Raw genomic sequence first — 14,449 nt, forward strand, 5'->3', positions numbered from 1 at the left:
CAGCAACCTGACCCTGTCAAACTGCTGACGAAACAAGTGCACAACAGGTGCCTTAGCCAAAATGCCTCAAAGTTCAAGAATGAATGTTCCTTTAAACCAAAAATAATAGGAAAATACTGTCATGAGACAAATATGGCTCCACCAATCTATCAATTTTTTTAATCTGTTACCAGAAAACCCAACATGAATGACCTTGAGGTACTGTCAAAATAATAGGCTACAACGCCTCATAACCAAACTACCCTGGCCCCTGACAAATGAGGTTTATGACTCCAGGAAGTCAAAGCCCACTCCCACTCCTATCATTTTATTTTATTTTAATCTTTCTCCTTTCTTTCCCTTTCCTTTTTCCCTTTATTTCCTTTCATTTTTAGGCATAGAACCTTAGCCCAGAGAAACTTAGTAATAGGACCCAAGTTAGCCCCATTGATTCCTACATTGTTTAGAGTCCACTCATGCCAATGTGTCCAGTAGAAATGCTATCGTACTGTCGTGTTTGTCTGTTCTCTGCTCTTCTTACGTGCCAACAGCCCGACGACGTCGAATCATCGGACGTTGCCAGCAGGGGGATATGTAGCACAGTCCACAGACAAAGCACGGTACCATCACACCTTCTCCTACCCCCGACAAGGAAAGGGTCTTCCCCCTTTGTCCTTCTCCCAGAGGAGAAGCTTCAAAGCTTCTGACCCAGCATGGGGTCAGATACAGAGGCCACACGGCCCACAGTATCAGACAAAGGATTTACAAGGAAGAACTTTCTTATGTGGATTTACAAACATATTCTCAAGGACTACATGTCTGATGGACACTATTTCAATGACAGTAGTTGATGTGTTATAATGTGTGTTTTTCCCATTTACTTAGAACGTTGTTTAATTGAGGTTTGATTATAACTTCCCTTCAAGTATAGTTAAGTCAGCCAATCTTGATATCAAAATGATTGTACCATACTAACAAAACCATTTACGAATGTTGTATTGTTATATTCTGAAGTTTGAGCATTCCATGGACAGTTGAAATAACGGAACTCAAAAGGTACAGCTACTTCACACCTAGGCAGATCTCAGGACGACGCCCAGGTGGGGGGAAACTGACCAATGAAAGAGGTCACCTTCACGGGGACCCCTCGCTTGTTCTTTGGAGTATAAAACCCCCAAACGTACAATCACCCTCGCTTGTTCGTAGAAATTAAACTGAAGTGAACGCGTCATTTCTAAACTATTCCTCTCAACCTGCAAATTCACTGAGCGCCCGGAACTTTGGCCAAAGATTCCGTTGTTCTATTTTCGTTGGACGATAACGAAACCATTGACTCTACCCTTCTTCAAACCGACAAAAGTAACTACGATTTGCAATATTTCTTACCTGTGACATATTGGCATGTTGTGATTAAATTGTTGATGTTTGATTGTATTTTACAAATGAGTTAGCTTAACCCTTGCTAAGTCAGTTGCCCTTGCTCGTCCATTGTTACCACAAAGGCCTACCTGTCCCTCTCTACCCCTCTCTCTCTCTCCCTCCCCCCTTTACACGCGCTCTACACAGCCATTGTGTTGCTCGCCCTCATTTGCATCCAGCCACTGTACTACTCTGACTAACCCATAACTTATCTGGTATTTGTTCATTATAATTACATTCTCCTAAATAAATCATTGTGTATAATATTCGCGTATCACTCACGTTATCTGATCTGCTCTACTTTCATAGAATTCACGACTTAAGATTAGACTGATTATTACGAAGGCTATTATTTAAATATTATTCAATAAGGTTTCCTCTATCCCTTTAACAATAAGAGGTGGTGCCCCCCCAAGAACTACATACTTTATTATAAATTAAGTATTGCTAATCTTAAACGAGCGAACCCCGCTACAATATATATAACTAGATCATAGTAAATGGACGTTTATTAAGTTTATTCTTGAAGTACTTTCAATAATTCAAAGTGCACTTGAAAGTATTGCAAAGTATACTTCTGAGGCACTAAAGGAAGTATAGTTCATGAACTGAAAGTGCACTACACAGGTTACTTTCGAGTATTCCAAGGTATACTTTTAAGTACTTTAGGAAGTATACTTCATGAACTGAAAGTGCACTACACAGGTTACTTTAGAGTATTCCAAAGTATACTTTTAAGTACTTTAGGAAGTATACTTTATGAACTGAAAGTGCACTACACAGGCTACTTTACAGTATTCCAAAGTAAACCTCAAATACACTATAAATGTACTTTAAAGTGTACTAAATGACCTAAGCATACTTCTAAGTATGCTTACAAAATAAACTTGAAGTATACTTTTTGTAAGGGTTTTGTAAGGGTAAGTCGAACACACATTTAAGTATAACGGCTTGTTTTTACATTTACATTTAGCAGACGCTCTTATCCAGAGCGACTTACAGTAAGTACAGGGACATTCCCCCCGAGGCAAGTAGGGTGAAGTGCCTTGCCCAAGGACACAACGTCATTTTGCACGGCCGGGAATCGAACTAGCAACCTCCTGATTACTAGCCCGACTCCCTCACCGCTCAGCCACCTGACACCCTCCACGTTTTTGGTTGTTTCGTTTTTTGGGGAATAATGAAATAACCATATAACACAAATGGTATAACGAGCCATTAATTGATGTTTTGATTATTCCATATCCTTTATGCTGATATCTGCAAAAGATGAAAAATAGGCTCGTAATATCGATTTGTCCATTTCGGATGTCAGAACCAGATGATGGGGAAATGCGTGGTTTCAGTTGTTTTGTTTTGGAATAACGGAATAACCATACAACACAAATTGTATTACGAGCCATTTACTCGTTTGTTTGATTATTCCATATCCTTTATGCTGGTAACTGCAAAAAATGAAAAATAGCCTCGTAATATCGTTTTGTCCATTTTTGATGTCAGAACCAGATTATGGGGAAAGGCTTGGTTTCCGTTGTTTTGTTTCATTTTGGAATTACGGAATAACCATATAACACAAACGGTATAACGAGCCATTTAGCCTCCTACTCATTTGTTTGATCGGCCGTATTATGCATACTGGCACAAGTGAAAAAGAGAGAGAGGAAGAGAGACTTGTAATGATTGGGGGTGTTATTACTATCGAACACCAGAGAGCAGCAACGACTAGCTTTAAAAAAATGTTTCCTGTGATCTGTAGGCCTACAATCTTGACAACATAGCAGCAGGTTCTTTAGTAGAAGACACACACACACCAACTGACATGACTGACACTGCACATGTTGACCGTGTTTGCTAGTTGCTAGTTAATATATATTAGAAACATTACAAGACGGGGCTCCAGTGTGTGTTCAAACAAGGCCAAAAGTGCCAGACGGTATCAGTTGAAAAAGACAATCACACCCGTGCAAGAAACCCTCCCCAACCCTCCCTACCCCCACTTAAATTACCGCTTTCAGCTCTGTTGTACGTCTTAATGAAGTGCATTGAGGCAATCATCGTGAGCAAGTTGAGGTCATGTGGGCTACCTTTGCAGTTTACATAGAAACACAACTGAAACACAGCATTTCAATGTTTGCTGATGATTCCACTATATATTTAGCAGGAACTGATATTGGTGATTTAAATACAAAACTACAGATAGAGCTACAGTTAGTGGTGGACTGGATAAGGAGTAACAAATTGATTCTCAATGTATCTAAAACTACTTGTTTAGTGGTTGGAACTCCTTCTTCTTTATGTTCCAAACCAAAACTTGAACTCAGCATAGAGAAGAATTCTGTAGAGCAAAGAGAAGAGGCTAAACTTTTGGGAGTGACGATTGATCATAGATTGTGTTGGGATAGACATGTTCAAAAACTGGTAACTAAAATGGGCAACGCTTTGTCTGTTATTAAAAGGTGTGAAAAACACTTTACCACAGACCGTCAAACAAGTAATTCATGCTTTGTTTTTTTCACACCTTGATTATTGTTCTGTTGTTTGGTCCAGTACCTCAACAATTAATATAAGAAAACTACAAGTGATGCAGAATAAAGCGGCACATGTGGCTCTCTCATGTGGGTTTAGATCAAATGTGGATAAAATGCATGAAAGCCTCTCATGGTTTACAGTTAAAAACAGATTTTGGTATTCACTAATGTTTTTTTTACACAATGTAATAACAAACAAAACACCTTTTACTGTATATTCAAAACTATCATTTAGTAATGATATACATCATTATCCAACAAGGCATGCAGTAGGAGGTAGTTTTATTTTACCTAAAGTGAGAACCAAATCAATTCAATGTTCAGTCAGGTATAGAGCAATGTGTGAATGGAACTCTCTTCCAAATACCATCAAACAACAAAACAGTATGGTTTTAAAAAATCACTTAAGAACTATTACCTTCAAAGACATTTCAATATTTAAGATCAATTTAGAGAGATTCAGTCATATGGCTTTCGTTATATCTTATTTAAAAATAAAATAAAAACAATAAAAAATCTAGTCAGGTGGCTGAGCGGTTAGGGAATCGGGCTAGTAATCTGAAGGTTGCCAGTTCGATTCCCGGCTGTGCAAAATAACGTTGTGTCCTTGGGCAAGGCACTTCACCCTACTTGCCTCGGGGGAATGTCCCTGTACTTACTGTAAGTCGCTCTGGATAAGAGCGTCTGCTAAATGACTAAATGTAATGTTATGTATTTGGGGTAGCCTAATCTTGTCAATTTTCTCAATATTAGTATATTTTTTGGGGGGATTTTTTTCATTTCGTGTGTGATTAATTGTGTTAATTGTAAAATATGATTTGTAATCTGAATAATGTCTTGTGTGTATGGTGTGAAATGTGATGTCGTAAATTGTATTGTCACATGATATATTATAGGACCCCAAGAAGAATAGCTTTCAGCTTATGCTGAATCTAATGGGGATCCAAATAAAAACAAACAAACAAAAGACAGAGGCACTGTTGTGGATACTTTTTTCAAAGTTCAATTTGTTGGATATAAAAGGTGTAGCACAGACGAAGGAAATCAGATTTTCCTGGGAACCCTCTCATTGCTGCTCCGTGCTGTTTTTGGACTTTGAAGAAGTTGAATTTGGACATAGAATATGATCAGAACTTTGAAAAAAGTATCCACAACAGTCTCTGTCAGTTGTGTGTCTATGTAAACTGCAAAGGTAGCCCACATGACCTCAACTTTCTTACTATGATTGCCTCAATGCACTTCATTAAAACGTACAACAGAACTGAAAGCAGTAATTTAGGTGGGGGGAGGGAGGGTTGTGGAGTGTTTCTTGCACGGGTGTGATTGTCTTTTTCAACTTATACCGTCTGGCACTTTTGGCCTTGTTTGAACACACACTAGAGCCCCGTCTTGTAATGTTTCTAATATATATTAAAGAAACTAGGGTTCATCAAAGATTTATTAACTAAGTATCAACTAGCAAAAATGTGTGTGTCTTCTACTAAAGAACCTGCTGCTATGTCGTCAAGATTGTAGGCCTACAGATCACAGAAAAAAAGAAAAGAAAAAAAAGCTAGTCGTTGCTGCCCTCTGGTGTTCGATAGTAATTACACCCCCAATCATTACACGTCTCTCCCCCTCTCTCTCTTTTTCACTTGTGCCAGTATGCATAATACGGCCGATCAAACAAATGAGTAAATGGCTCGTTATACCGTTTGTGTTATATGGTTATTCCGTAATTCCAAAATGAAACAAAACAACGGAAACCACGCATTTCCCCATCATCTGGTTCTGACATCCAAAATGGACAAATCGATATTACGAGCCTATTTTTCATCTTTTGCAGATATCAGCATAAAGGATATAGAATAATCAAAACAACAATTAATGGCTCGTTATAACATTTGTGTTATATGGTTATTTCATTATTCCCAAACGAAACAACCAAAACAAGCTGTAATACTTAAATGTGTGTTTGAGTTACTAAAATGACAAAACGATATTACGGCCCTATTTTACGTATGTCAACACGGGTTGCAAAATAGAAAAACCAATGGCCACAAGGTACACGGACCCGCCTTTGCACGTTTCTCTTCTTCCTTTCTTTTCTTCTTAAATTCCGCCCCGGATGGCTTTTGCCTCTTCATTATTTCGTTCTTCAAAGTTCTTGAACACACACACTCTAACCAAACGCCTCACTGTGCTAGCATGTTCTGATAACACCAAGCAGGTACCAGATATGTGTAGTTCGTGAACGATTCGTTCATTTTGAACGAATCCTTACAAGGACTCGGGAGTAACGAGTCCTCTCAAAGAGTGATTCGTTCATTTTCTCGTGGCCGCGCATCGGGACTGTTGCATAGGCTCGTCCAAGTAAACAGAAATGATTCGTTCATTTCCCGACTCGGTCTTCGGGTACGAGTCTTTGGATCATTTTTCACGTGACCTGCATAGGCTCTGTAGTGGTAGCTTGAGGAAACTCTAGAGGGAACGATTCGTTCATTTCCCGACTCGGTCTTTCTACGAGTCTCTGGATCATTTTTCACGTGACCTGCATAGGCTCTGTAGTGGTAGCTAGAGGAAACGAACAATTTGTTCATTTCCCGACTCGGTCTTTCTACGAGTCTTTGGATCATTTTTCACGTGACCTGCATAGGCTCTGTAGTGGTAGCTAGAGGAAACGAACGATTCGTTCATTTCCCGACTCGGTTTTCTACGTGTCTTTGGATCATTTTTCACGTGACCTGCATAGGCTCTGTAGTGGTAGCTAGAGGAAACGAACGATTCGTTCATTTCCCGACTCGGTCTTTCTACGAGTCTTTGGATCCTTTTTTCACGTGACCCGCATTGTATTTTTTAGTAGAGGAAACAGTTTCCTCATTGCCTTTCGCGTGGCCGCTGTTTTAGTAAGACGTGAATGATATTCGCTCAAGTCATCATACTGACTGGTTTTGTGATTTCACTTTACATTTACACTTACAGTTTAGTGCAGTGTAATTGTTTGCCGTGATAATTAAATGCTAGTGTGATAATAAATGACCAAATCATACAAACTGTCATAATACATTATTTTAATGCTGGAATTTCTTTTAAAATAGTATCTGCTGGTGCACATGTCATGCACTAACCTACATGAGAATATGATACGTGTTTGCAGTGGACGGATAGCCCCCCCCCCCCCGTTGAAATGAACGAATGACTCGAAAAAAGATTCGTTCATTTTACTGAACGAGATTCAAAGAACCGAATCAGTAAAATGATCCGAACTTCCCATCACTAGTACCAGAGCCTGTTTAAGGAGAGCCTGGAGCTAAACGGCTAAATTTGTCTCTTTCACCTGATTGTCGTTGATAAATCTCAGATTTGATAGTAGTTTTTGCATGTTCAACATGGATTACAGGTCGAAAGTTGAATGAACGCGTACTTATGTCCTTTCGATTTCTTACAGGGCAAGTCGTTGTTGCCCATAACACGCTAGCATTCTGCTAACGAATGCTGATTGGTTACATTTACATTTAGTCATTTAGCAGACGCTCTTATCCAGAGCGACTTACAGTAAGTACAGGGACATTCCCCCGAGGCAAGTAGGGTGAAGTGCCTTGCCCAAGGACACAACGTCATTTGGCACGGCCGGGAATCGAACTGGCAACCTTCAGATTACTAGCCCGCTTCCCTCACCGCTCAGCCACCTGACTCCCACTTAGTGAAGGACTGACTACGACCAGAGATCCCGCTTGATGGCATCCGAAGCAGAACCAGAATGTCAGAGCATTAGCAACATTAGCAACAACATTAGCAAACCAAAACTCTTTCTAGCATGTGTATTGACAGGGAGAGCCTAACCTGTCAGCTGTGTTGTCGATGCCTCGAGAGAAAAGTGGAAGTAACCAGAGCTTGTCGTCAAGCAGTATCTCAGGCCGTACAATGTGTATGACGTCAATGAGATTTTAAAAGGCTTTTTAGAACAGAAAGGCAACTCTATCACCCAGCGGTGTGTATTCTTTTTGCCTCCCCTTTCGAATTCAGAATTCAAGTTACTAGACAAAAAATTATATCCTGAGAAAAGTGGATTTTGAGGGGTATAGCTCCATAGACCTCCATTCATTCTGCACTCGACCGTTAGCGCCCTCATATGGAACTAGAGTGGAACTGCAACCAGTTCAGAACCCGGAAGTTTCCCGAGAGTGGCAGTTCTCTCTATATTAGACATTCTCTGGAGGTACGTACCCCTTCCGTTATCGATTTTTGGCTCAAGGCCGATTTATACTTCTCCGTTTTTACGGAGACGGACACAGGGAACGCCCTCTCCGTGCCCTCGGAGAGCTCTACGTGCACCTCCTGATTTTCCTGACTATCCGTCCGTCCGTCATTTTACGGATACCCCTTGGCTGTGATTGGTCCATATTAAGAACCGCTTGCGTCAGGGGCGGGGTTGCCGTGACCAACAAGACGGAACAGAATTCTTTGACCGCCATTGCTGTAAGTTTACAATTCATATTTCAGCTAAACAGTACATGTAAATCAGCATCTGAATTTAAATGTGACGAGAAATGGGCAGTGTAGTTGCTGAAAATGTGCTTATTTTATATATAAAACGGCTAATTTGTAAATTAGCTCCGACTTTTCGATAACCTAGCTAGCATCACAGTGCAGCGCCACCTACTCTTCTGGCAGTGAAGTGTTTTCAGCACCCACAGCCTTCGGAGTACTATAAATTCAACCAATCCGTCCGACTCCGTCCGTCCGTCTGTCCTTAACGGAGTCGGAGAAGTATAATTCGGCCTTCAGACACTCTAACCAAACACCTCACTGTGCTAGCATGTTCTGATAACACCAAGGAGGTACGTACCGTTTTCGAAAACTGCCCAGCAAAAAAAAAATGAATTCTGGTAACACTTTATAATAAGTCAACGCTTTTTGGCATTTACAAAGTGTTAACTAATAGTTAGTTAATCCTTTATAAAACATTTTGAAACATTAACAATACATTATTAAATAGTTAATAAGCTTATTATTAAATGCTATGTTAATCATTAATAAACACTTTTAAACATTATGGATTTGATTCATAATACAACTCATAAGGTGTTTGATAACTGCATTACCATACTTTATAGACAGCTTGTTAATATAGTTGCAAACCAGTAGTTTATAATCTGTTAATGGTACATGACCTGGTATAGAAAGCATTAGCAAATGGTGAACAAACCATTTACATTACCTTTACAAAGCATGAGTAAATAACTAACAACATATTTACTTATGTCTTTAATTAATGTATGCCAAGTCGAATACATGATGTACACTAATACTTAGCAGATGTCTTAACAACTATTTTATAAACACTTACTAATGATGCAACTTGTGATTAGTAATGCAAGTTATAAAGCATTTACTAACTGTTAGTTAAGGCTTTTGTGTTATTTATTAAGGTGTTCTTGTCCATTCTCAAACCTCACATTCACAAAGGTATCATAACAACTATTTTATAAACACTTACTAATGATGCAACTTGTGATTAGTAATGCAAGTTATAAAGCATTTATTAACTGTTAGTTAAGGCTTTTGCGTGACCTAATCTAGAGTGTGAACTATCTATGCCTTATTAAACATTTATAAGTTATTTATTAAGGTATTCTTGTCCATTCTCGAACCTCACATTCACAAAGGCTGAACATAGGTTTCTCAAAAGGAAACAGACACAACACAATGTGATACACAAAATTACTATTTTATTGAAGTAATGACAGGCATGTGTCTTACTAACTACAGTACTTAATTAGCTCTACTAGCCGAGAGTGACAGCGGTCGATACGTTATAACCTCAGTTTGATATTTCCCGGCATGACCGAACGGTCGAGGTTAGTAAGTTGTTTATTATATGGCATTTTTAGCTCTTTTCATTTAAAACCGTCGTTTTGTTCAGCTCTACTCAAGTCTTCACACGGTGTGTTTCAGGTGTTAGCACCTACAGTACTGTACCTAGTAACCAATCTGAAATCTGAGCAACCAAACCTAGCAATCTGCCTAGCGCTTGTCGTTTATATCTCTGTGTTCACGCTTTTCTGCTCTTTTAGAAAGTTAAGAATTTCCTCGTCGCTGTTGATGTCTTCATTGTCATCTGGATAGTAAAACTCCTCGATCTCGCTCATTTTGAAGATGACATCAGCGGAGGGCAATAAGAATACGTAGCGTTATCAGACCGCAGGTCAATACGCGCATAGAATATAAAGACTTAATACGCGGCTGGCATGACTACCCATTAGCCAATCATAACGCTCGTACTGTTGTTGCAATTGAACCAATATGCTGTTCTTATTGGATCAGAAGACGTTCTCAAAAGAGTTGTTGATATGTTGCCTTGGAGATGTAGTGACGTCACCAGTACAAGTGCAGCTGATTGCTCTGACAAGATGGCGTCTGCTCCAGATTCGCAGTGTTTGATTTGGGATCTTCCCACATATTGTTGTAGCGTTAGTATATAAGAAACCAAATGTTTACTCTTCGACAGGTCAGGAAACGCTTTGTCGCCTCAATTTGTTAAAACGATTTGTTTGTTTGTAACCCTCGACCTACGGTCTCGGTTAACAAACGTTTTAACAAATCTCTGCTTTCAAAGGCGTTTGCAGACCTGTCGAGGAGTAGCTAGCTAAACATTTGCAGTTTATTACAGCCATTTTTTGAAAATAAAATACAGCTTTGGGTAACCAACTTTTATACCAATTCTACTGTATTGCTTCTTAATGGAAATAAAATAATGTAACAGCTATTTCTTCTAAAAAACAAAAACACAACATCTATAGGCCTATAGTCTTTCTATAAATGCTTGATAAGGCATAAATAGTTCACACTTTAGATTAGGTCACGCAAAAGCCTTAACTAACAGTTAGTAAATGCTTTATAACTTGCACTACTAATCAGAAGTTGCATCATTAGTAAGTCTTTATAAAATAGTTGTTAAGATATCTGCAAAGCATAGTGTACATCCTGTATTCGACTTGGCATACATTAATTAAAGAAATAAGTAAATATGTTGTTAGTTATTTACTCATGCTTTATAAAAGGTAATGTAAATGGTTTGTTCACCATTTGCTAATGCTTTCTATACCAGCTCCTGTACCATTAACACCTTTTAAACTACTGGTTTGCAACTATATTAACAAGCTGTCTATAAAGTATGATAATGCAGTTATCAAAAACCTTATGAATTGTATTATGAATAAAATACATAATTTTTAACAGTGTTTATTAATGATCAACATAGTGTTTAATAATAAGCTTATTAACTATTTAATAATGTATTGTTAATGTTTCAAAATGTTTTATAAAGGATTAACTAACTATTAGTTAACACTTTGTAAATGCCAAAAAGCGTTGACTTATTATAAAGTGTTACCAGAATTCTTTTTTTTTTTTTTACAAGACCGCCCCTGTAAGTGACCAGTGACAAAGGGGATTCATTTTTTATGTCTCTGTCAATACAGCTCTACATTGGCAATCCAAATGTACAATCATACATAAGAATAACAAGCAGTTTGCATTTATTCATTTAATGATGATTATGTTAATACCTGTTAATTATGTTTGACTTCATGGTGCTGTCTTTTTGAAGGATGAATGGTGCTGTCATACAGGGTTTTGAAGAGGATGTAGGAAAGAGAACTTCAGTTTATGTTCACACAGCCTTCTCCATAACCGCGTCACCTCTGCTTTTTAAAGACTTTGGGTATAAAAGCGTTCCCCATGATGAGGTATTGAATCCTACAACTTCATTCAAGTAGTGCCCTCCAAAGCTGAGCGATGCATTCAACAATGGATAAACAGGTTCTTTGTGTTGCTCTGCCCCTTTAGGGTATAAAGTATGTGATGATTCCTGAGGGTCTGGCTGATTACCAGTGGCTTGATGGTCTTTTTGCGAAAACGGCAATTTCCTCTGGGCTGTACCAGAGCATACAGTAAGTATTTTGTATATATTCAATATACATTCCTCCTCTATACATCTTAATTCTTGGAACTATACAGGAACTATGAATTCCAGGAACATCTAAGACTGGCATATCAGGCATATCAGACTTGTGAACCACACCTAAACACACATGCATCTGTGCCAATATCAGACTAACGTGTACTATATTAAACAAACATGCATCTGTGCTAATGCCAGGGGGCTATGAATAGTGTTTGAATAGCCAATAAAAATTATACAATGAGAGAAGCCTACTAATAGTTTGTGTGATAGCCTTTGAAATTGAGTGTACCAATGAAGCAAAGGAGTGAAAAATTAAGGCAAAGCCCCAACATGTACAAGCACAGACAGAAGAGTATGTGGAGACTCTTGAAGGCAGGTAAGGGTTCAAATACCGTGAATTCCCATTTCATCCTCCTCCTCTCTCTGCTAGGCCATGGACATACTATGCTGGACAGTTTGATGAGAGACGCTTTTACGTTCTTCACCCAGACTTCCTTCGATACATCCGTAACAGGTCAAATGATAATAGCTGGTTAAAGTACCTACTTGCTTCATCCTTTTGATTTTACTCTACTTAAATGTGTGTCCTACACCTCAAATAGATTCTTGAAGTCTGAATTCCTGAATGAAGAGAATTGGGCAATTGTCAGACCCTCTAATGGAGCAATAACACTTTTTCTTGCCCTGCACACCTGTGACGTGGTGAGTCTGAAGGCGAGAGGAAAGAGGATAATTCAATTGACTAAATTCTCAGTTGATTAAAAATTCTTGCCCCTAAACACAGATCTTCCTGAATAATTCATAACGAATTAGAGCAGTATACAGTAGTAGTAAAAGTATTGCGACTGATATATTCTCGATGGTTGTTATTTTGTACATGTTGTGATGGGGGTGGGGTGATGTGGGCTGTAGCAAGGCGTAGCCATGGAGTCAACATTGGGGGGGGCGAATTACATTTTTTATGATAATTTCAGACAGCGTGCGTGGTTGCCTGTCGTAGCGTAGCACATTTATATTTTTAGATCAATATATTGGGGAGGACATTTTGACCAGATTTGAATATTGGGGGGGATGTGTCCCCTCCCCAATATATATTATGATTACGGCCTTGGGCTGTAGTAATAGAGGGAGACAGTATGCCACAGTTTGGTGCTTGTTACTATTATCCTGACTGATTTCAATGAAACATGTTCAAAGCACGAGATAGTTAACAATGTTCATGACAAAGGGCTGACTTGAAGACAGGAGGACAGTTTGGCCTAGCTAGCCAGCTACAGTAGCTATAGTTTGAGTTGAGAACACAAATCTCGATACAACTTTTTGTCTATCAACCCATTCTGAAATGGGGAGGGCTATTGATCATTTGCATTAATCAGAATCAGAATCAGAAAGGTTTTAATTGCCATGAAAGTTTGCACAGACAAGGAATTTACTTTGGCAGGAAGGTGTAAACATTCAACATTTAGGAATCTTAACTTAAGTATGTGGTCTACCTATCCTAAAGCTACAAAGTCTCACTAATCCTAAGAATAAAAAGAAAGAATATGAAATATAAAATGGCGATAATATACAATATAAAAATCCAAATAGTATAACAAATCCAAATAGTATAAAAAATACAAATAGTGTAACATAGTGCAAATTTGAATGAACCCTTGTGCTGCCTTCGGTCACATGACCCAAAGGTTCATAACAAACCATCGTTGTGTTTACCCAATACAAAAACAAATAAAAATAATTTTATTTTAACCTTCGCAATGTGGGGGGTCTGAGACAGCCCAACAGTTAAAAGAAAATGCTTTACTTTGTTTTTGTATGCGGTAAAGTTGTCGCAATGAGATGGTGGGTCACAGCGACTGATGGGTCAGAATGACCCGAAGATAACACAAGGGTTAAGATGTCAAGGTGTCATTGTACAGATAGTGGCTAAAGTCCGTGTGAGCCCTTGGCCTTGTTGAAGAGGCCAGGGAAGAATCGGTTGGGAAGAAACTGTTTTTGTGGCTTGAGGTTTTGGTCCTGATGGACTGCAGCCTTTTGTCGGAGGGGAGTGGTTGAAACAGGGTGTGTCCAGGGTGGGAGGAGTCGGCCACAATCTTCCTCGCTCGCCCTCAGGGTCCTTAAGGTGTGCAGGTCCTCGAGGGTAGGCAGATTGCAGCCAATCACCTTCTCAGCAGTGCGGATGATACGCTGCAGTCTGCTCTTGTCCTTGGCAGTGGCGGTAGCGTACCAGATGGTGATGGAGGAGGTGAGGATGGACTCAATGATGGCTGTGTAGAAGTGCACCATCATTATCTTTGGCAGGTTGAATTTCTTCAGCTGCCGTAGGAAGTACATCCTCTGTTGTGCTTTCTTGGTGAGGGAGCTGATGTTCAGTTCCCACTTGAGGTCCTGGGAGAGGATAGTGCCCAGGAAGCGGAAGGACTCCACAGTGTTGACAGGGAAGCCGCACAGGGTGATGGGGGTGAGTGGTGCTGTATTCCTTCTGAAGTCCACAACCATCTCCACTGTCTTAAGAGCATTTAGCTCTAAGTTGTTCTGGCTACACCAGGTCACCAGGTTGTCAGCTTTCCACCTA

At 39.3% G+C, this 14,449-nt stretch overlaps 1 protein-coding gene across 1 annotated transcript in view; it reads left to right on the forward strand.

Annotated features, from left to right (window-relative positions):
* Nucleotides 1-14,449, forward strand: part of LOC134031497 (alpha-N-acetylgalactosaminide alpha-2,6-sialyltransferase 1-like) — a 50,510-nt gene that overhangs the window by 15,184 nt on the left and 20,877 nt on the right. Inside the window, exons 5-8 of the mRNA XM_062475142.1 lie at nt 11,518-11,656; nt 11,757-11,860; nt 12,305-12,388; nt 12,477-12,576. Of these exons, the coding sequence (XP_062331126.1) occupies nt 11,518-11,656; nt 11,757-11,860; nt 12,305-12,388; nt 12,477-12,576 (427 nt within the window). The remainder of the gene's footprint in view (nt 1-11,517; nt 11,657-11,756; nt 11,861-12,304; nt 12,389-12,476; nt 12,577-14,449) is intronic.

Source organism: Osmerus eperlanus, chromosome 12 (assembly GCF_963692335.1).
Source record: "Osmerus eperlanus chromosome 12, fOsmEpe2.1, whole genome shotgun sequence".
In the NCBI taxonomy this organism is placed as follows: Eukaryota; Metazoa; Chordata; class Actinopteri; order Osmeriformes; family Osmeridae; genus Osmerus; species Osmerus eperlanus.